Source organism: Cololabis saira, chromosome 18 (genome assembly GCF_033807715.1).
Source record: "Cololabis saira isolate AMF1-May2022 chromosome 18, fColSai1.1, whole genome shotgun sequence".
NCBI classification, from domain to species: domain Eukaryota; kingdom Metazoa; phylum Chordata; class Actinopteri; order Beloniformes; family Belonidae; genus Cololabis; species Cololabis saira.
The window spans coordinates 18,143,221-18,166,654 of record NC_084604.1 but is presented as its reverse complement, the minus strand read 5'-3'; the positions used below and the strand labels follow the sequence as shown (position 1 = coordinate 18,166,654).

Here is a 23,434-nt window from a genome sequence, read left to right as displayed (position 1 = left end):
AAAAAGGAAACCAAACAAAACAAAAAACACACACAGAAGTGCTGTAATTAGAAAATCCTTTCTATAATGGAATTTCCAATGAGATGAGTCTTGTTTTCATAATTTCTCGTCATGTTCTTTGTTGCTCTTTAATGATTTGATAGTCATCTGAGACATATTTGCTCTCTCTTCCTCTCTTGTCAGTACTACTACTCCATTAAGGACGTTTCGGTTGGAGGGATGTGCATCTGTTACGGCCATGCCAAAGCCTGTCCGCTCGACCTCGCCACAAAGGTGAAATACTGAACTCTGTTTCTTTAAGTGTTGGAGTAGGTGATCATTTTCTAAGCATTATGGGTGTAGATCATTTTTTACATAGCCTATACATTGAATGTAAAATGTAAAAATGTAATGTAGACTATGTAAAGTAGGCTGGATTGTAACAAGCATGTATCCCTCCTGGCATGAAAGTGCCGTAGAGCAGCTGCGGCGAGCCAGCCACCGTGAATCACCGACATTTTAGTCAGTTAGGGTGATTTCACCAGAAGCGTCGCAGTGCAGTTTAGAAGTGTCCCGCAAGCGACCATCCACTCTGCTCCACTAAAGATATGCAGCATGTCTGTTCTGGCACTCAACAGAAGCTTAGCCCTGTTGATTTATGCACAGCGCAATGGCCTTGAGAACCCAGTCAAGTTTCAAAATAAAACAGCACTAGCACCCCGAATATCTGTGGAGTTTTCAATCATGAACAAGGAGAGGTTCATTTTAGAAGTTGAAAAGCTATGTCAAGTGTATTTCTATAGCACATTTAAAACAACCTCAGTTTCTGTTTGGGCTGAAACAAATAAAAGCCAACAATGTTTTTCGCATTATTCATAAGGAAACTAGGGACCAAGGACATGTTATTTTATTTGACACTACTCATTCTTTTTATGTGTACAATAAAAATAGATCAAGCAAGCAATATGAGCTATAAATGAGCAGATTAGTACGTGATTCTCATGTGATCTTGAAACATTTAGGTTATGTGGTAATCTCAAAAAGTCACATCCATAGCCTACAGCTGTTACTGTAGCTGGCGGTTAGTTTGTACATGTTCATGCTTTTCTGTGTGGAACAACAAGGAAGTAGTTGCTTCATAGATGATGAGCAAAAGGTTGTGGGAAATCTTGTCACGAATCAAATTACAGTCCAGTTAAATCCATGAGAGAGACAGGCTGTCTAATCCGGGGTGGGGATATTTACTGGTGTAGGGCGCGTTCATGCATTAATGTATTCTGGAGGCTTGGCTTTTGATGGATGTTAGAGGGGGAGTGTCGGGGCTACCGGATGCATACTTTCAAAATGTATCTTATTCTTGCAAATTTCCCAGGCATCATCTACTCCACCTCGTGTGTGTGTGTGTGTGTGTGTGTGTGTGTGTGTGTGTGTGTGTGTGTGTGTGTGTGTGTGTGTGTGTGTGTGTGTGTGTGTGTGTGTGTGTGTGTGTGTGTGTGTGTGTGTGTGTGTGTGTGTGTGTGTGTGTGTGTGTGTGTGTGTGTGTACAAGAGACATGGGTGACACAGTGAAGCCTTGTCTCTCAAACAGAGGTGTTCTTGAGACCAGACATCTGATATTTCTCTCTCTCTCTGACCACACACACACACACACACAGAGTATGTGTGTTTTATAAGTCCTGAGGCTGAAGTAACTAGTCCAACTCAGAGGTGACACCGATGTCTGGTCCCTCTGTGATGATAAGTGATGTCAGCGGCATATAAAAGCTCCAGTTCTCACTTTCTCCTCTACTCCTGTTCCTAAAGGCCATATTTCAGGTATTTAAACAGATAACAAGAAGCAAAATGGGCCACATATAAGAACAGCCACATTCAAATATACAGTAATGCCACACTTGTTTAAATGATCCTTATGAAATAATTTATATTTAATGTTCTTATTTATCTTAAGTGTTTTGATATAGCAACATATTAAGAAGTCATTTATATAGCTTGTTAAGTCTGAATGTAATTTCATAGACAACGGTCTTATTTTATTGACCTGTAATTTCACAGCGATGATCTCCCTCCTATTACATTTGTCTCCTCTACTTTGACACGGGCTCAGATAATGCATGCAGTAAACTCCTGGGCAGCCGTTCAGAAAGCGATAAAGGTGGAGACTTTTGAAATGGCTTGTTGACGACTGTCTCCAGAACATTTGCTCAGTTGCATGCTCAGCACAAAGGCAGCTCGCGGCTCGAGCTGTTGCTGTGTCTCAGATGAAAGAGGACAGTTCGCTGGTGCCAACAAATCCAGGCTTGGCTCTCACTTTGCTATTGTTCTACACGCCTCTCAGTTAAATCTGGCACCCTCAACACATCAAACAGTCTACAGAAAGTCCTCAATTGAATTACTGAACCATGTAGTTGGCAAATATTCAGCTTTAATGTTTGCCTTGAATGCACTTGTTTAGTTGTGAATGTAATTCTCTCTTGGGAAAGTATTAGGGAACCTATTTGTTAGTATCTGCCAATCTAGAAAGCTAACCAGGTTCTTTTTTTTTTACAGCCGGCTCTCCTGTGAATACATTATTGTTTTGATAAGCTTTCAGTGGGCCATACAGTACATGTTAGTAATGAGGTGATTGTTGCCTTGTATTTTCAGATATATATTCTGTTGTTACGTGAGGGTACACAAATAAAGTAATTTACTCACCTAATCTAGGTGTGTGAGTTCGCCATTATATCATTATTACTATAATACAGATGGAAATTCAGATGACAACAACTTGCAATATGAAAATTGGTTGTTCTTTTTGTTTCATGAGCTCAACTTGTGTGGATTTCCGCTTAAATCCTTGCGCAGAAATCAAACAAACAAAAGAAACTAAGCACACGTCCAAATCCATCTTTTCTTTGACCATCAAAATTAACGCAAAATTGAATGCACATGCATGAGCATGACACTCCGCCCTGTCTCCTCCCTCGAGTAGATTCATTTAAATATGATAATGAGTATAAATATCTGTTAAAAAAAAAAAAAATGCAAAAAGCAAGTGGGAAAAAAAAGAATATTCACTGACTGTGAACTCAGGGCAATCCTGTCAGAAGTTGAGAGCAGGAAAATATTTTATTTAATGGCCTTTTGTAAAAGAAAATATATATTAACTGGGGGTGTGTGGCCATGGCTGTAGACCAGCAGGATTGGAACATCAGACTACGCCTGAAATAATCCAAATAATGTCAGACATCAAAATACAAGTTAAGAAAAAAGAGTCGTTGCAAGTCGGCAGAGTTTTACAGCCACATGAGGACGTCCAGGGATGCTGGAGTTAACCCCACATGAAGAGAGACGGAGACGGACCTCGATCATCAGAGAAACTACACTTTCTGGAATCCTGTCAGCACATGCTGGCAACTCGGCGATGGTCCGAAAGCAAAGTAAACAAAAACATTATTAAAACCAACCAAACTGTTAGTGACCCCTTGGATTCGTGTTAACCAGACTCTTGTAGGGAATTGAACCAGGAACTTTTTTGACTGTGAGATACCAGTACTAACCACTATGCTACCAATCCCAGGCATGTCAATGCACGGTACGAAAAGGTGGAAAATCTGAAAAGATCAATTAGTAATGAACAAGTTTTTCTGTGTCCATGCGTGTAGTGACTGAAGGAAGGAAACAATGTGTTTCTTTGGATAAGTCAGCAGTTCTACGCTCCCCCTGCTGGAGCCTTCTTCTTGCTGCTGACAGCTGGAGTTAGAAAAATAAGAAAATTAAAGTTCATTCAACTCTATAACCTCAGGATCTGTCGCGCCTCTAGAATAAACATAATACAGTCTTCGTTTAATGATTGATATACATGCAGATGGAACCAGATTTTACACTTGTCCATCACTCAGACTTTAAGTTTTCTTTTTTTTTCTCTCTCCTTGCTATCATCTTGTAGTGAGCAGAAGATCAAGTAACTGAAACAGAGCTCACATCTTCAGAACGGATGAATAATTGAAACTTTTTTTCTTGTGTTTCTGTCTGTGCCTGTGCATCTTCATGTATGTAGAAGTTTAGCTGCGAATGTGAACACAACACATGTGGAGAGAGCTGCGATCAGTGTTGCCCGGGTTACCACCAGCAGCCCTGGATGGCAGGAACCTTCCTCACGCGTCACATCTGTGAGAGTAAGCAACTTCTTAAACATTTTTCAACCTTTAAGCTTACATCAATTCACCCAGAGTACTTCTCTTAACATGGAAATTGTATATCATACTTCTTATGCTGTTTTACATGCTCATGTTTATTGTAATGTTCCTCCAAATTAGACCATGTAGTAACGTGCTTTTGCAGTAACGTCCATATGTTCTCTATATATTTTTGTACAGCGGTGAACTGAAATTTACATTCTTACCAGCCTGTTTTACTTTCGTAGTGTCTGAAGCCATCAAAAGTCACCTTTGCATCTATTAACCTTGATCTACTATGTAGCAGTAAACACATGAGGTTGGAGGCGGTCGCCATAAAACTCAGGTTACAACGTGTAATCTTCATTTTATTTCTCATTACGCCTGAAAGGCTCAGCTGCTTTGAAACTGACACAAAATGACTAAAGTGAAAGAGGGTCCTCACTGGCAAGATGTTCAAAGAACCAGCTGAAAAGGACCAGAATGCTTTATTAACTGCGTTCTTTTGTGGGAATAACTACTTTCTCGTTTGTAGTGCTTTTTACCCATTTAGATTGTTTTGATGTAAGTTGTACAACTATGTGAACTTTGTGTTCCTCAACCAAGTTTAAAACACGCTACACACCACGCTACACACCACGCTACATGATACGACCCCTGACATACATCTCTCTCCAGATGTTAATACATTTCACATCAATGCAGACTATATCAAATCTGATTGGTCCCCTTGTCAGCCGTGTTCTTCTCCGTCTTCACAAAAAATCGGGTAGAAAGACAGATTGCAGCATTGTCAGTAAACTCATTTGACATATACAGTTACGCTGCTGCTATTTCTGAGCTACATGTGGGGAGTAAACAAAAGGAAGCTCAGAACTGGGAGGTACATCGCAGATTTTAGAGATTTCAAATTATTTGGACTCCGACACGCCGTTACTCAGGCTGCAAGAAAGCTGCAGGTCACATCTCGCACACTACAGGCCTTTGGTAGCATGTTCATAGCTAAAATTCATGAATACAACTAAGACTACCCATGTTGTTTGCAAGGCTTGCTAAGAGGAAGTGTCTTCTCTCTCAACAGGACAGAGCAGCATGATTTTATCTGCAGTCGTTTGACCATAACTCACTGTGTGGTGAGACATTAAAGGGAGTTATGTATAACCCAATTAACCGAAACATCAACCAACTGAAGTAATGCTGTAAAGACGAGTGGGCCGAGTTTCTTCCTCAGTACTTTGATGGACTGGTTTTGTCGTTATATTATGGTTAAATGTTGGTTCAGTAAATTATTACATTTACCAAATTTCAACAATTGACACGTAAAACCTTCGAACTGAAATATGGGATCATTTCTCTTTCAGATGACTCTATTTTTCTTCCAACTGTTGTGAAGTTTGGGTGATTTAAAGAAAGCAGAAGAGCACCTTAAGACAAAATGAAACACCAAGAGACGACTTTTCTGTCCAGATGGCAGTTTTGTACATCATAGTGTGAAGCCCTGCAGCAGCACACAGCTTTGCAATTGGCAGCGAACGGTCAGCAGTGCCAAGTCTGGGACGACCTTGAAGGTCAGACCAGATGACTAGATTTCCACTTTTCTTATCCAACAAAAGAAGCTGTGGGCATTGAGTCTCAGCAGGTGGAGCCCGTTGTGCCCGCTTATAGGAATGTTGCATTCTTGTGTGGGAAAGTAAAATCATTACAATGACATGTAGGCACATAGGAAATCTGAGAAATGTTTGCCATTACAGCACATCAGGAATTCAGTATTTTCAATATCGAACAAGGCTGGTCATCTAGGACAACACATTCTACAGTTTTGCTCATCTTTATTCTTGTTTTAGTCTGGATACCACAGCCTTGCATTAAGAGCATGTCACTGTTTTCCCGGTGGGGTTTTCCAGCCTCAAATAATGGGATATATGGTATCAGATGGTGCATGGACGTTTTGTATTCAGTATTTCCGATACCGGCATTGGAACAACGCTACTCTGAACTGAGAAAAGCCTTAAAATATAGGGTAACGAGTAAAAGAGGAAGAGACCTTTCCTTGATTAAAGTTCAAGTTCAGGTTTTCAGAATGTCAAATGACAATGGCTTTATCTAACTCATGAATTTTCAACCATTTTATTTCATGTAACAAACTGCATTTAAATGGCAAGGGCAAACCGACTGAATAGGAACATCTTTTTTTTTTTTCTGGAACCCTGGAGATAACACTGCTCACACTTAGTGTGTAAACCTCACAGCGGTGCTTAGAGAGCAAAGAGGGTGTTTTTCTCTACTTCTGACCGCAAAACCTGAAGGGATTAGACAAGTGCCTTCCTGGCTGTATATAACTCTACATAGCTTATTGTTGGTGAGACCCCACAGATCCTGTCTAATGCTGTATTTCAGCCCACTGACTTTGTCTGTGTGTGTGTGTTTTCAGAGTGTAACTGCCATGGTAAGGCAGATGACTGCTACTTTAATCAAACAGTGGCTGATCTGTCACTCAGCCTGGACGCACACGGTCAACACAGAGGGGGCGGCGTTTGTATTGGCTGCCGTGACAACACAGCTGGAATCAACTGTCAAAGCTGCATTTCTGGATACTACAGACCAACAGGGGTATGTCAGGCTACAGATGTTCTGATCATTCACCTCATGAATGATAATCGTTATTACTATTATTGTTAGTATTATTATTGATGAATTATGCAGAAGGTGTCATGATGTTGTAGAAAATCACAGCACTTATATTATAACGTCATTTTTGATGGCTTGAATCTCGTTTTCCAGGTCGGTGCTGATGAGGAGGACCCCTGCGTTCCCTGCTCATGTGACCCTCATGGTTCTGTCAGTCAAACTTGTGTCGCCGACTCAAACGAAGCTACGCCCAGTAAGCACACATCTTAATCATTTTTCATTCATGCCAACACTTTTCTTGTTAGATTTGTGCCATGAAATACACAACTTTATCCCCTCAGGAGACATACATGAACATTGCACTGTTTATACGACAGATATTTTTCCTTCCTTTTATTCTATTATTTCAGGACAGTTGAGCTATTTTGCGATCAGTTCAAAGACATTCCTGTTCTCTTTTGCCTCTTCTCTGTGTTTTTGTGTGTGTGTGATTGAAAGGTCAGCCAGCAGGGTCGTGCTGGTGCAAGGAGGGTTTTGGGGGTCTGCGATGTGACAGGTGAGAGACATGTATGCGCACACACATACTAAAAGAGACAGACACTGAGTGACAGGTGAGCAGAACCTTTCAGCTGCTGTCTGTTCCAATTAATGTTTTGAAAATTGCCAGAAAGACCTCTGATTATATTATCAGACAAGGATCTGCACAAAAGCCACGTCATAAATGACTGCTACAGACCTGAAACATGCTGTTTCATTCGTTAACTACTTTTCACATACACTTTAATCTCTAAAACACCAGTGTTCAACCTTTGATCATTAACTAACGTCTTAATTTGTGACATAATTCTGTCAGTGTTTGTTGTATTCTCTTCCGTCTCCCTGCCTGAACCCAACATTTATGTTTGTGCTGTATGTTTATTATCATCAAAACAGAAGATCGGCTGCTTAGTTTGACTGCCTTTGATTCTGTGGATCTTTTTTTTTTTTAATGATAACTGACAAGCTGAACTTCCTTTTAGGTTTGTTATTAAACTTATTTGTCTCCAGATGTGCTGTCGGTTATAAGGACTACCCATCCTGCCAGCGCTGTAACTGCAGCGTGGAAGGAAGCGCCAACACTGACCCATGTGTAACACCCTGCGTGTGCAAGGTTGAAACGCACGCACACACACCAGCACACACACACACACACACACACACACTTTAGTGCTTGCACTTAATGACAAGAAATCTGCATTAACCTTTCCAGCCTTGTCACCATCATTTTCAACGAATTGACACTGCAATAACAGGCCTTGTGCTCATAACTTCAGTTTAAAGGCAGCTCATAAACACTCTGCCCTCTTCTCTTTCTTGTTCTGTCTATCTTTTGTCTTCCTCATATGCAGGAAAATGTTGAGGGAGAGAACTGCGACCGTTGTAAACTCGGGTTCTTCAACCTGCAGCGTGACAACCAGCGTGGCTGTGAGAAGTGCTTCTGCATGGGTGTCGCTACTCAGTGCTCTGCATCCAGATGGACATATCAGAATGTAGGTATTGATGTATACTCACATTTGTTCATCGTAAGGGCTTTTAATCAAAAAGAAAACATAAAATATGTTAAGCATTGAATATTTACCTTCGTCAGTGACCTTAAGGTGATCATGAAACCTCCTGGGCTTGTTTAAAATAATAGACAGCCTGAAGTCTGGGTCTATTACAACTGAAGTCAATTTTGCGCCTCTGAAAGTCAGGAAAAGCATAATAAGGGATGTTTAATGAAACAAAATACATTTAAATTGCACCCATTTATGTGCACTAGCAAAGAACTCAGGGAATCTGAGGTCAAGGATGTGATTAAAATCTTTCTGCACGATTTTGCAGACTTCTTGGCCTTATGTCCTCATCCTGGCATTTAAGATAAAGAAAATTCTACACGTAAATGGTTTAATCGGCGGCACCGCTGCACTTTGCTGATCTCCCCAGATACTTGAAAGGTCTGTTTGAATCTTTTGTGCAGTCAAATTTTGAACTTTGACTGAATTTCGCATTCAAAAATCCTTGACAATGTTAACATTTGAGGAAACAGAATACGCGACGGCCCAAAGGCAAATAATCTGTCCCGTTTTTTTTTTTTTTAGTATTATTGTGTTGGTGCTGAAACATCGCCATTTCATATAACCTTACTTTTTTTTAGAGTAAACGGATCTACAAAAGAGGCTGAAGACATTTTTTTGATGAAGGACATGTCCACATAAGTATTCCATCTGTAGATGTGTTTCTTTAACACACTGACACAAAGGTACACATACTGTATATACCTTTCTCTTTTCTGGGAGAACCAGACTCCCCAATCTTACAGCAGGTGACGTCTCCAAAGATGGGAAAATGTTCAGCATTCCTCAGGGACCATATTTCTTTTCCATGAACAAAATACCGTGCATTTTGAGGCTAGTGAAAGAGAGGGCTGGGGTCCTGATAATACCAAAGTTACTGATCCTGCATCAGGAGACTTCATCTCTTGTAACTATGTAATTACGATATATGCTTCTAGGGATTTGTATGCATACACATGCTTATGTTTCTAAATATGAACCTCTCACTGAAATATGCCAATGTTAGGCCATGTGCACTACCAGTAGGAATAGTGTCAGATCAGGTCATTTCTCACCATATTTGACAAAGAATTTACTTGTAAAAATCAGTGCAGTCTGAGCTTTTTCAAGCTTTAAAAGTAGATCTAATCAGTGTCATGCAACCTGTGATGAGAACTTCAGGTATCGACGCAGCCTTAAGTGCCGGGGTAAAAAAAAGAAAACAAATCTTCAGTTTGTTGGCTCCCATTGTGAGAGTGCAGCACAGGGGCTATGAATCTAAACATTAACCCAGAGAAAACCTTTGGGATGTGGTGAGTTATGTAACTCAGATGTTGGGGGAAAGATAAATGCAACTCTGGATGGAAATAAATAGTGTGGCAATGCTAAACCTATCAAAATTATTGCATGGTTAATGTCTGGTGTGATCAAACTTAAAGGTGGTCCAACTTTATTTAGCATTCAATTTCATCATTGGTGTTGGTCTTTTTTTCCAACACCAATGACGGCTCTTCCGGGCGGCTGTACAGACACTGCAGAATTTGGTTGCTTTCCTCCTTCTCTGAGTTGGCAGGCTGAGGGGAGACCACTTTATATATGTTAAAGCAAGAAAAAACGTGTTTTTCATAATAGGTCTCCTTTAAGTGACTGTTTGTTAGGTTATCATAGAAAACTACTGCATTGGAGTTGTGGTTATGGTTAAAATGGACACTTTTATAATGTTCTTTCAATCTTAATCAACCTTACTGACTGAAAGCCACGATAGCAGATATCTCTTATGTCCTTTTCACAGATAGTTTGCAACCTACACTTTGCTCACATGCACTTAGTACTCCATCAAGCAAAGGTTAATTATATTTCTGAGTCTTTATCCTGTTGTCACTGAGAGCCAATTGATTGAAGGTCAGTTTGACATATGGAAAACAAGGTTCCTTTGATTACAGAGAATAAAGGCTCACTTTGCAAAGAGTCTCAAGAAGTTTTTCAGAGGACAGGAAGATTGAATAAATATCTTTCAGGCACAGATCACATCTGACACAAAGTGTGAAATCACGTAAATTGGGCCCAGAGGTTTTTATCTCAGTAAACTTTGAAGGCACTTGGCTATTAATCAGTGGGATATTAAGCCTGACAACAAGTACATGATCTTTACAAAATACACAGTTAGGCGGGGGATTTGCACGCAGAAGAGTAAAAATGAGGTGGAAAAGAGTTGAGAGGAGGCTCGATCTGGAGAGGAGATGGGAAGGCCGAGACAAGAGGCAAGAGGGAGGATAAAGGTGAAGCAAGAGGAAAACAGTTTTTGACTGATAGGTGGGGTGGGAGGGGAGACGGGATTGGGGGGGAAGCCTGACAGGATGACAGCTTTGATTTAGACACAGATAGCGTGTGTGTGTTGGTGTGTGTTTGCAGGTGTGAGTGCTGGGAGTGAGCTCAAAAGGGGAAGCCAAGGTTAGGTTAATTGCAATGACACGTGTGCGTGTATCTGCCTCACGCACAGACACAATCCTCCAGGAGTTAAGAAAAAAAGAATTAAAAAACTCTTTCAAGGTGTCGGTTGTTAAACTTCCTGGTTGACATGTGACGGATGTAACAAAACCAAGGTGTCTGGACTTTCTCCGGGAAAGAGTTGTTGTTTAAAATAAATTAGGATTTTGAAACTGCATATATTATACTTGCCACCTGAAACCATTCAACATTGCACTCAACCGAAGAAGCTTTTTATCATACTATGTCCCTTTTAAATGACACAAGGATGGGTGTTTAATTGCAGTTTACAAATACCCTATTTAGTGGACCATTAGGTGCACCGCATTATAGAGCGCAAGATCAATGAACAGGTCTATTTTCACACATAAGGCACACCGGGTTATAAGGTGCATGATAAAACATATATAAAACAAAACAAAACAGTCTGGTAATTTGAACTTTATTCAACTCTTCACAATAACTCAGAATATCGTTCAGCGGTAATTAATACAGACAAATACACTCACATTTTAAATCATTAATCTTCCACAAATCCACAAATAAAAAGCGACGGAGGTAAGCGTCGTACTACGTCCTGTTCTCTGATTGGTTCATCGTTGCCAGCGATAGCGGACATCTGAAGTTAGTGTGAGGTTGGAACAACATTGTATTCCAACATTTGATTATAATTAGATTATGATAGATATTTGAAAATTGGTTTTACGCTAAAAACCTAACGTTGGCTTGATGTTTAATTATAGTAAGGTTACATTGACTACTGTAGATGAAGGTTGCTTGCCAGCGCTACATGATTAGTTATCTGACGTTGTCTGACGTTGCAACCTTTATCCAACCAGGGGCCGACTTTAATGTGTCAGCTAAACGGTCCGACCATCTATCAAGTGCTTCGTCGCTTCCCAAAGTTGCAACAAAACATTTTGACCGATTTCTGAGCGCAGTGTACCACATAAAACTGGTTCGATATCAGTAAGCACAACAAAATTCACACATTAGGTGCACCTGGTTATAGGGCCTACTGCAGATTTTTGATAAAAAATAAGGACTTTAAGTCCGCCTTATAGTGTGGAAAATATTGTATTACAAAATACAGACAATTTACCCCCAAATATTGAGGTCGCTGACAATTTACCATCAATAAAAACTCCAAATCAAAGGCTGACCTCTTTCTGAATCCAGGTCTCGTAATACAACAGGAGAACAGAGAAAAGGCCACAGTCCCACCAAAACCCTCTCACAGAATTACTTGAATTATACCAAGCAATTTACAGGTTGTTTTTCTGATTGATGCAGCTGAAGGTAATCACTTCTTTTTCTTCCGCCTTGTGCCTGTAGGAGACCGCGCTGTTAGGCTGGCACCTGGTTGGAGACACAGGAGGGAGAGTTTGGTCTGTTCACAGACAGACACCTCCATATTTGACTGTCAGACACTCAGATGTTGTGAATGATCTTGGCTCCGCCTACTACTGGAACGCACCTGGACTATACTTGGGGAACAAGGTCAGTTAAAGGCACACTCAAGAGCATTACTGTCTGTTCCTCAGTCACATTACGCTACATTTTTCTTCATATCAGTTTCATGGCCCGACATTGATTAATTAATGTGACTTGATAATGTAACAGTGGATAACAATGACAAGTTGCTATGTAAAGGCTCACACGATGCTGCATTATTAGGACTGGCTTGAATACATAAACAGATCCATTTTATGGTCTTTAATACATCCCCTGGGTGGGCGTCTGGCGAGAGTATTTCCTGCTGGCATGTTCACCTTCCTCCGAGCCCTTCTTCTCAAGATCAGCTGCCGCTAATGCCAACCGTTTGAAATTGCACTGTGGTTTTCTGAGGCCACAATTAGACGTTATCACTCTAGCTGGTAAATAGCTGCAGTCCATGTTTCTGAAGTCTAGGAGCTGCCCTACTACAACAATAACAAACTGACTGTGATATTTGTCAGTGTGTTGTGGCTTAGAGGAATGTACCACTGAATTTCATTACTTCGCACCCTGCAGGCCTGGCTTGTCATCTCACTTCTTTGTCTGAACGTCCATGCCTCCTTCCCTCTAACCATCCCGCCGTCCCTTTTTCTTTTCATGGGCCCGCTCCTCTAACGCTCCCTCCATTTCTCCAGGACTCTCATTTTTCACCTCCCTGTTCCTAAATCATCTCTCTCCACTTCCCCCTAGCACTTTTGCCTCGCTCTTTCTCTGTCTCTCTCACTGGCTTTGTATCTCTCAGGGTAAGCAGTGTTTCGCCTGTTGAGCTTGATAATCAATTGTTTTTTTTGTTAACCCACACACACACACACACACACACACACACACACACACACACACACACACACACACACACACACACACACGCACCAAACACATACGCTCATGAAGTCGCTCTAACATAGACTCCCAGGTCTATATAAGTCAGATAATGATGTGTTTTGGAGGCATTAGGGACAGCGGAGCAGAACTGCATGCCTCCAAACATGGGAAACAAACAAATTACCACCGTGTGTGTGTGTGTGTGTGTGTGTGTGTGTGTGCATATGTGTGCTTGTGTGAGTTCACATGAAGCAGTATGTGAGTGTTGTATGAAAAGGCAATTTTTTGCTGCATTTTCTGATTGTATTACGGGGATATGCTCTTTGACTTGATGCAACTCATCCACGCACACATGGTGGTTTGTCATGTTGGTGTGTATCATTGGAAGTGACAGGCTGTGCTCGTAATAACAAGCTAGCAGTGGATGTATGAGAGCATAAATGTACGTGTGATAATGTTGTTCCCTGCTTGCATGGCCTCCTTGTATCATTAATGCCACAGATGCTCATTGGCCCGTTAGCATGGCTCGTGGATGCTCATTGGTCCAGAAGCATCCTCCAACGATGCTCATTGGGTTTTTTATTGTCTGGGTCGGTTGAGGGACTGCTCGCTCACAACGCTGCTGATTGTCATTATAAAAGATTGCTGTCATGAGAGTATTCATCTCAACATAGAGGACATTCGTGGAGTTCAAAGAGAAGAGACAAAATTACCTCATGATGTTGCATGTACAAAAGTGTACTTCAGTTTTGATGAAGCTTCCTGTTTCAAGGTGTCTTGTTGGTTGTTTTTACCCTTATGTCCATTTGGTAGGAGTTTGGAGTTCTAAGGGCCAAATCCACAAAAGGATTGCGCGGCTTTTGCGGCCGCTAAACCGGTGCAAATGAGACAAAAAGAGAGCGTCTAATTCACAAAGCACCCGCAAAGGTCGAATTGCTCCACAAACTGCGCTGCCAAGCAAATAGTGGCAGTCTGCGCCGGTGCCATTTGCATGCATGCAAATTAGGTAATATTCATACATTCGGTGCAAAATTGCCCCCTTTCTATGCAAATAAGCCTCATTGCAAAAAGCGTCTTATTCACAAAGGCCAGCGCTATTTGCCACACGCAAAAATAGTGGAGTAAATACCGTCTTTCAGAATCGTGTATTAAACTGCGCGCAAACTCCTCACTCCCCGTCTGTCTCTGTTTCTCTCTCTCTCTTCAATGTCATTCAAGCCTGTGTGATACTGAATGATATTAAGGGTGAAATCTACATTCAGACATGACTGTAGACAATCAGATCAAGTGGGGTTGTGGACTTATCTTTGATTTAAAAATAAAAATAACAGGAGCTCAGGATTCATCCATACAGTAAAGGGGCTGCTTTATTACAAACAATTCCACCATATAAACATATAAATCTAGAATGTGTGTGTTTAACAGCTTAATAATGTCATCACATATCACAACATATATCAGACTTATAATAAAAATAGCGCTGATCGTGTCCCTCTGTGTGTGAAGCTTCAGTCAGGACTCTGCTGCTGCTGCAGCCGCGATGACACGCCGGGAACCTCCTTCACCCACCGCTTTAGGATAGAACAAATGAGGGGCTTCGTATAGCGTTTAGGGAGCCCCTCATTTCTTCCCTACGTCGCCGTGTACCCTACGCCGTAGGCTCTGCGTTGGTGACGCAGAACCATAAACCTTCCCTGAGCAGCTCTGAGGGGAGACGGGAGAGGAGGAGGGGGAGCGGGGGGTGAAGCGGGGCTGCCGGGCCCTTCGCACAGGGTGTGATTTGCAGTTAATGGCTGATCCTACCGTTAGTTTTTAAACTGTAAAAAGTGGGGGGGACAAAAACATGATTTTGAAAAGACGGGGGGACATCCCCCCACTGTTGCGCCGGGGCACTCACGGCGTTCCGCGCAGCAACGGCGTTCTACTCACTCGCTTTATTTTATATTATTTATTTTTCTACTTTTACTATGACCACAAAATTATGTCGTTTTCCTGTCCTCCACCTCATCCACAATATCTCGATCTCAGATCTCAGTGAAATTCAGTGGCACTGTGGCTCGACTTTATTTTTTATTTCTGCAGTTTTCATTATGGACCAATCTGTGTGCTGAAATACGGAGAACACTGGAAACAGCTCCGCTCACTCAGACAAGTGCAAATTGCACTCAGCCGCAAAACTTTATGGGCGTGTTTGCTCCGGTATATCATTAGAGCAAAATCTTTTGTGAATAGGACCTTAAAGCAGGGCAAATTGCGGGCGCTAATGCAGCGCAATTCACAGCGCTATTTGCGGGCGCAATCTGTTCTTTGTGGATTTACCCCTAAGTTTGGAATGGTTTCAAGTGGATGAAATTTACTTTTACTAAATTAGAAATAAAAACAGCGGCAAATTAATTTTAGCTGAATAACTCAAACTGTTTATCTGTGTCCAAAATGTTGAAGCAGATACAAGTTACATCCCAGTAGCCCCCTTAGTATAATAAGCCCCTTCTACATTGGCAGATACCCCGCGTTTAATGATCTAGCGTGTTCGCCTGTCCTTTTTACATTAACCGATGCAGGGTGGTGTGTCGAGCTGCCCCGTGAATAACTCCTCTCCGAGGGCAGTCTTAACGGATCAGCTCTAATGTAAACAGAACTAACACGGGGCGGTGGGCCGTGAGAGGGATTTGTTGATCACGTAACCTCAGTACAACCCACAAGGGGCATTTTTAAAAATGATTTGTTATTATTATTTTATAAAATAAGGAAACAGCTGATGAAAGTAACAGCAGCAGCAGGACGTCACAGGTAAGATCTATATTTGCAAGATGAGTAACTGGGGAGACGAGGAGATCTGCAAGCTGCTCAGCCTCAGAGCCGAGGACACTATAAACCGGCATATGTCCAGAACCACAAAGGATGGTCCATTGTTTGAACAAGTGTTAACAAAATGACAAACCCGGCCAAAAAAACGCTCATTCCGATGTTCATCCATCCTCGTTTTGAAAATAACACCTGTCTGATGGTGTGTAAATCTTGCTGATGTGGGGACAATACATCATTCTACAGGTTACATTATGTTTCGCGGATAACGCCTCCCAACTCACCTTCAGGCACGCGGTGAGTTTAACACACGTTCACAATCAGCGATAATAGTGGGATCCAATCTAAAAAAACACCTATAAACATCAAAATACTGCTTCATGCTTCATGCAGCGATACTACTTCTGACCACATGGGGGCGTATAGAGGTGCGCTGTTGTCAAAAGAGCCTTTGACAATACTGTACTAATGAGTGGGCAAGGTACAGCACTTCTTGTAATATATCTTTTTTCTAGTGATGCACCGAATGTTCGGTAACCGAAATTGTTCGGCCAAAAATAGCAAAAAAAACACTTTTGGTGTTCGGTTGAATAAGTGGAGAAAAAAACGAACAAATAACGGCGTTTGATGACGCAATCAAACAGCGACCAGCGTGGAGTGAGGGGCGTGCGGCTTGAAATGCAGCATGTCAGCATGTCAGAACTTGGATGTGGGGAAAAAGCAGAGGACACGAGAAATGATCCAGGCTGAGTTGGACTTGGGAAAGCCGCTTGGTGATGGAGACGGTCATGGGACGCACAGCGCAGGAGATCGGGGAGAGAGCGCAGAGAAAAGGGCCCGTACTATAGATGCGGTGAGCGAACCCTCACTGTCTGATATGTTTGAGATCAGCCCCGCCCCACCGCGACCCGATTAATTGGATTTGAACGGGAGAAAATGAAAAAGGATTATGAGAAAAAATACAATAATTACAGTAAGACAAATTGTGACTGTGAATCAGTATTTCACTGCACATTTATTTGATTTATGCAATGGTGAAAAAATTGGCAAAATAAATGAAAAACTGCGAAGAACCAATGTTCGGTATTATTTGGTATTCGGCCAAGTGTTTATTATTATTTTTGGTTTCGGTTTCGGCCACAAATTTTAATTTCGGTGCCTCACTACTTTTTTTCCATTAGAGGTGAACTTTCTTGCGATATATCGCCCAAATGGGGTCACAAAAGGTACTGCTACATCAATTGACTTGCATGAAGAACACAAAAGAACGAGTTTTAGCTCAGAGGATCCTGAGGGGCAGCTAATGGCACTTTAATGACACCATCTAGAGATTTACTTGTGTTCAGTCTCTAGCTCGGTTGTTCTTGTTCTCCCTCTGTCAGTGCTTTCTGGAGTCTCTCGGTCATCTCAGGTCCAATGTGTCGTAAGATGATAACATAATTAGAAGAGGTTGTTTTTTAAATTAAATACACAACAATAACAACAAGATCTAGACAACGCTTTCAAAAATTAACCACATATCTTATGAATTACATTGAAACTGATATTTTCTAACATGAAAAGAAAAAAAAAACTTCTTGTTGTCATTGTAAGTACTTCTTCTCTGAAGGTCCAATTACGGCTTCAAAAACTGCTACTCTGTTTTGGGGATTTTGAGTTGAAAGTAAATATGGTAACAGTGGCACAGGATTTTCAGCAGCTTCATTTTGGTTTTCAAAAAGCTGTCAAATTCCAACCTCCCTGTATCCATCTCGTAGTATACCAGGAGTTACTCACAGTCAAGGCAGATAAAAGCTTCAGACATTTGAGGAAAAAGTGTAACAAAGATGGACAGAAACAGACAGAGTACTGGGAGATTGAACCAGGGAGATAAAGGGATGATGGATGAACATGGGGAGAGGAAGAACATCCTTTGCTTACAGATGATAGAAGAAACCTATTGTGCTGAAACTCATGTGCAAACACACAAATCTGCTCTCTTCACTCATTCTTAAAGTTTTCCTCTTTCTTTCACAACTTTTATAACAATTTTTCAGCTATTTCTTGACGTTTTGCTGGAGCCTGAACAAAATACAAATTGAAGAATGATTAAGAAAGAAAAAGATGAAAAGCTGCTAGCGCAAACCTGAGGTAGAAATGCTCCTATTTCTCTTTGATGTCCGAAATTAACACCTCCCTGTTCTGATGTATTAAATCAGTATGGAAGAAAATAGATATGTTTATGTAAAAGAGACAAATGTGTCTAAAGAAGTAGAACATAAAGTCATTACTTATCTGGTATTTACTGCACAAGATAGAGCTCTCTTTCTCTCCCTCAGTTTCTTCTCTCACCCAACTTTCCGTTCCTTTACACCTACATTGTTGTGGAGGTGTCATTACATAAATGCTGATGGATTGGTTTCATTTTCCCCCTAATAAGCTGGTGTTACATTCATTTTTTTGTGTAAAACTATGCATAGAGGACTTTTGTTGTTAATGCACAACTCCCTTCAGGTGCTGACACACCGTTTCAAATGTTTTAAGGTCTGGACTTGTGCACGGACGACATGATTTAGTGTCCTGAATTTCCCTTTGTCACATTTATATATTTAATTCATTTCAGATTCAAAAATACTTTTAAAACATATTTTAACATATTTTAAAAGTAGTCCTGTTTTTGTCATAGCTTAGCCATAAATAAAACAAAACAATAATGACATTTCAAATAAAATTTCTGGACAAATTGAACCCATTCAAAGCAACACAACTGATAGAAGCTGATCTTTACATTTGTATAAAAGTCACATAAGTTTGATGTTTGTATGTAAAGCTGCCTCAGTAGTAAATAATGTTATGTTGATGTGTGATTTGATCCTCAGTAGATTTGCTTTGCATGTCCTGAATATTGCGAGATACACAACAAACTGCCATTGCTGACTCTCAAGAGTCAGTGAGCCATGGGAGCACAGAGCAACGATTGATTGGCTCTAAGAGACTGGAAGTAAATGACTGAGCTGCTCTTAGTCATTTTCCACGATGAGCTTTGCATACTGAGTTACAGTTCCTCCATCTTTCCCTTGACTGCTACGAGCCGTAATAATTATCATGTCATAGTCCTCAACACAACCACTTAAAAGTGCAACAATGCTGCTTCCTTCCCTTGTCTTTCAAGTGGCACACTCTGCAAACCCTAATACCATGTTAAACCTTATTACATTAAACCTTGTAGTGATAAAGTAGCTCACTTTTAGTTGTTAAATTAGTCAGTGCATTGTGTTTCCTCTCTGCATAGGCTCAAAAATCTTAAGGACCTTTGTCCACTTCTATGTGGCTTTTTTCCATTTTTGATTTAAAGCGACACTACGTAACTTTTCCACCTTAATATCATATTTCCAGAGTCATTGTGATGGTACATCAACTTCCAACAGGTTTAATGAACCTCTGTCATGATCTGAGGGGGTCTGTATCGCCTTCACTGGCACTATGTAACTTTGAGGAGCATGGTAGGAACCCTGCCACACTAAAAAACTACAAATTTTACGACTTTGACTGCTTTACGGCACATACGTCACTTCCCCCTCCTTCCCGATTCGTAGTCGAGACAAAAATGGGCGGGGCTTGGAGCGCAGAGGCTGAGCTCAGCAGAAGCTTGTGTTGAGCTAAACGAGGAGCTGGTATCATGGCCGAAGCAGCGAAAAAAACGAAGAAAATAAAAGTTTTAACGGAGCGGAGGAGGCGAAAAAAAGAAAGCGGGAGAGTAACAAGCTAAATGCCCGGTGGATAATAAACATTGGCCCGGCGTTCTCTCGCTACAAACCCTTGCAGCCGTCGTCTTGGACGAGATGGTTGAAGGATGTAAAGACGTTCATCACCTCCAGGTATGCACTTTTGTCAACACCTATGTCAGTGTGTTTTACAAAAACAATTATCCTGAAACTACTACAGCTGGTGTAAGTGTTGCTACTGTATCAAATGTCAATATCTATGTAAACCTTTTGACTCTTCAGGTCTGTATATACAGATACTTATACACTGATGGTAAAAGCAACACATTTGTAGATATAGTAAAATATAGCCAGAAAAATGAAATATATAGGCAAAGTATACACTTCCAGATGAAAAAAATACAATATAAACACCATATAAGCATATAAAATAAATCTACTTTGTTGGAATTATATTAAAATAATAACAAGAGTAGTAAAAGAAACCTTATGGTGTTTATAATGTGTCGTTTTATCTTGTGAGTGTATAAATATATACATTTCTCTAATTTTTCTATAGCTATACATTACTTGCTTTTACTTTCTGCATAATTACAGTGACTTCAACAAAGAAAAAAATTCAAATTTGTGATCAACAAAATATGTTGAATGATTTATAGGTCAGTAATTATCAGAAAGACATAATGTTTTTTGTATCTTTATTCTCACACTCTGCAGGACTACATCAGATCTGGAAAACTTCCAGAATCACATCCTCATGCAGGGAAGGTTCTCCTACACTCCAGCAGTAAATCGCACGCGGACTCTCCCAGCATGAAACATGGATGGACACAAGATGCTACTGCTACTATAGTCATTGTATTTATTTACAGTAACTTCTTACACTGTTTCATAGTTCAGTTTTTATTATCAGTTCATTATTTTTAGTTTATTTTTCTACTACTCTATTTACACTTGTTTACTTTATTCACAGTAATTTATCCTGTCATACAGTTGTTCATTACTGCTACTGTGATACAGATTACTTATTGTTTATAATAATGTATGTATGGGATAACTGCTGTCACTATGCAAATGACAAAGTTCAAGAATGTTCTATTTTCTGAAAGGTGTGTAAATAAAAGTCTGTCTTGTTTTGCACAAATGTCTTTATTTTAAACACACAAAAACAACTGTACAGGAAAAAATGGAACAAAAAAAAACCAATATCAAAATATTTGCAGTAATCCTCATAAAGGTTCCATTCTAGAGAAGACGGGGAGCCCTGAAACCAGTGTACTGTCCCATTGGGTCTGGAAAGGTGTCTCTTATTTTCCAAACATCATGCTGCCAGAGCACAAACTGGCGATATGTATATGCATATATATATGATATATATGCTGCGTGTCGGTTCTGTCTTTGTGGGGGTTCAAACTCTGATGATGCAGAGGTAGAGGTGTTCTCACGAACAGCAGATTCCTGATAAAACAAGAGACAGAATTGTTATGATACAAATGTAAATGTAGAATTCTATGATCAATAAGAATCAAAATTAGAATGTTAGAATGTTTTCACATACTGGGGATTCGTCTTGGGTTTTGGTAATTCTAAAATTACTGACAATATCAACAACGGACAGAGAAATAATAGTGATCATAAAAATGTGTAATTCGCAATGAGGAAGCTTTATAAAATAATAATACAATTGAATAGAATTACAGCACTAGAGGAAATAATGCAATGCGAAGAAAATGTATAGAACATTTCTAGTATTTTTCCTGAGAGCTGTAAAATTGTGCAGGGCTGATCTGCAAAATATAAGGAATGGGCATTCAGTTATTCACAGGTTATAAAGTATTTTTTTATTTTGTCAGTAAGTATGTTGGACTACTAATTTATGACGAAGTCCCTCTAAAAAACGTGACAGGAAAAAGGTGCAGAGCGTATGAGTTTGTAGGGCGCATTATCTCGCTGAAACAACTTAATAAAACCAATTTGAACTTAGTGTTCTTCAACATCGTCATATTATATTGTTTAGCCAAAAATAGATACATTACCTCTTCATTATCCATCCTGCAAACGACCGCTGAAAACAGAAAAGTCGTTTTGAAAGTCCGTCCCGTCTTCTCTCATCAAAACAAATGCAGCGGCGGGGACGGGGGTTTTCCGGCAGTATGCGCTGGTGCTCATGGGAAATGGAGTGTTCTTTCTGGTAAAGCACTACCGATTTTTGTCCAAAGGAGGCGCCAAACTCAACAAAGCTGAAAGTTCCGTTGTGCTGCTTTAAAGGTTGAAATTATGAATTTGTATTTATTTATCTATTTATTGTTAACCTGGCTAAGGTTTTGGTTTGGGATTTTGTAATGGAGCTGCACCTATAAAGGTAGACTGAAGCTCCTGTCATAGCAGTGCAGGCTGATTTGCGTTAGATGCAGTGCAGAACTCATGAAAAACCAAACACAGTCGTCGCAGTGCTACATGATGATGGTGGATTTGTTAAAGCAGATAGATGATGGCAGCCTCAACTTCAGCTGCATGATGATAAGCAAAAAAACAATGGGTCCTAAGAGGTGGCTCTTCGCTTACTTCGTCCTTCCATGGCTTTCCGTCCTGTTAGGACAACTGATTTAATGTCATTTAAGCCAGATGGGTTAGGTACGGGAACATCACTGACTCAGGGAGGTGATTTAAGCTTCTGTGTCTAACTGGCGACATATGTCTGCACTGACTGGGAACGCTACGTCATAGCCTCCACTGTAGGCCTGATGTGTACCTCCCCAGAAATGGAACTACAGTACATGCCGGGTTGATGCAGACCGTAACAAAAGTGAACGTAGCCCTTGGCAGCACTGCATTTTTTTCTCTACATATTTGCTGCTACTATTTCTTCTTCTTTGCTTCTTCCAGGTAGAAACATAGATTGCTGCAGTGTCAGTAAATATTCCTGTTGCTCAACATTTATCAGCTCCATGTCACATAGGAAATGCTTGATTAGCTCTGCTACTATATGTGAGCTACACTGCCACCTAGTGTTTGGAGGTGCAATTACAAATCAACGCAAACGTAGGCTATGTGCATAGCTGCCACATTAAAGAAGTGTCATAAATAGGTGGATTTCATTACACTTTTTTGCAAAACAACAGCAAAGTTGAATTTGCGAAGAAGTTGCGCCTGTGGGGCACCAGTGTTTCCATTCAACAGTGTTTTTCTCTGTGATCATGACTCTCCTATATCTGTTGAAGCAAATCTCCATAACTCTGTGTCTTGTCCTGCGAGACTTCTCTTCAAAACAATGAAAAAGAAGGTCTCGCCTTTGAAGAAGATGGACAAAAAAATTCAAATAATTCTGATTGCTGAGACCACTGTTTCAAAAATACTCAATTGAAGATGAAGACAGCAAATGATAATTCAAATGATTATTCGGAATCAAAGCCCTTATGTAATGCGGTAATGGATGATGATTAAGTAGTGTTATAGCACAACTACATGGAATTAGTTTGGCTAAAAACAAGCTGGAAACTTTAGATTGATCGTCACATACAGGTGCAAATGCACAAAAAGTGTTTCCTTTACACTTTTGCAATAACGTGGATTATTGAAGCACCAGAAGAATCAGTCTGGGAAAGCATCTAGAAGTTTTTTCAGTATTTTAACATTTTTCTGAATTCTAGGTTTTTCCATTGCAGGTTTTTCCATTGCAGGTTTTTCTTTGCGATATTTAAGTTTAGCACAAATCTAGGAGTAATAGAAACAGGACTTAAGAGTTAAGAGTTTATAGAGGTTTTCAGGAGTCTGGTTGTGGC

At 40.4% G+C, this 23,434-nt stretch overlaps 1 protein-coding gene across 5 annotated transcripts in view; it reads left to right on the top strand.

The window, feature by feature from the left end:
- Positions 1 to 23,434, top strand: part of lama2 (laminin, alpha 2) — a 216,933-nt gene that overhangs the window by 80,837 nt on the left and 112,662 nt on the right. For all 5 annotated transcript variants that reach the window (XM_061707051.1, XM_061707050.1, XM_061707048.1 and 2 more), the window contains exons 7-14: positions 184 to 273; positions 4,018 to 4,135; positions 6,567 to 6,745; positions 6,917 to 7,016; positions 7,262 to 7,319; positions 7,811 to 7,913; positions 8,152 to 8,292; positions 12,160 to 12,324. In XM_061707051.1, coding sequence (XP_061563035.1) covers positions 184 to 273; positions 4,018 to 4,135; positions 6,567 to 6,745; positions 6,917 to 7,016; positions 7,262 to 7,319; positions 7,811 to 7,913; positions 8,152 to 8,292; positions 12,160 to 12,324 — 954 coding nt within the window. The remainder of the gene's footprint in view (positions 1 to 183; positions 274 to 4,017; positions 4,136 to 6,566; positions 6,746 to 6,916; positions 7,017 to 7,261; positions 7,320 to 7,810; positions 7,914 to 8,151; positions 8,293 to 12,159; positions 12,325 to 23,434) is intronic.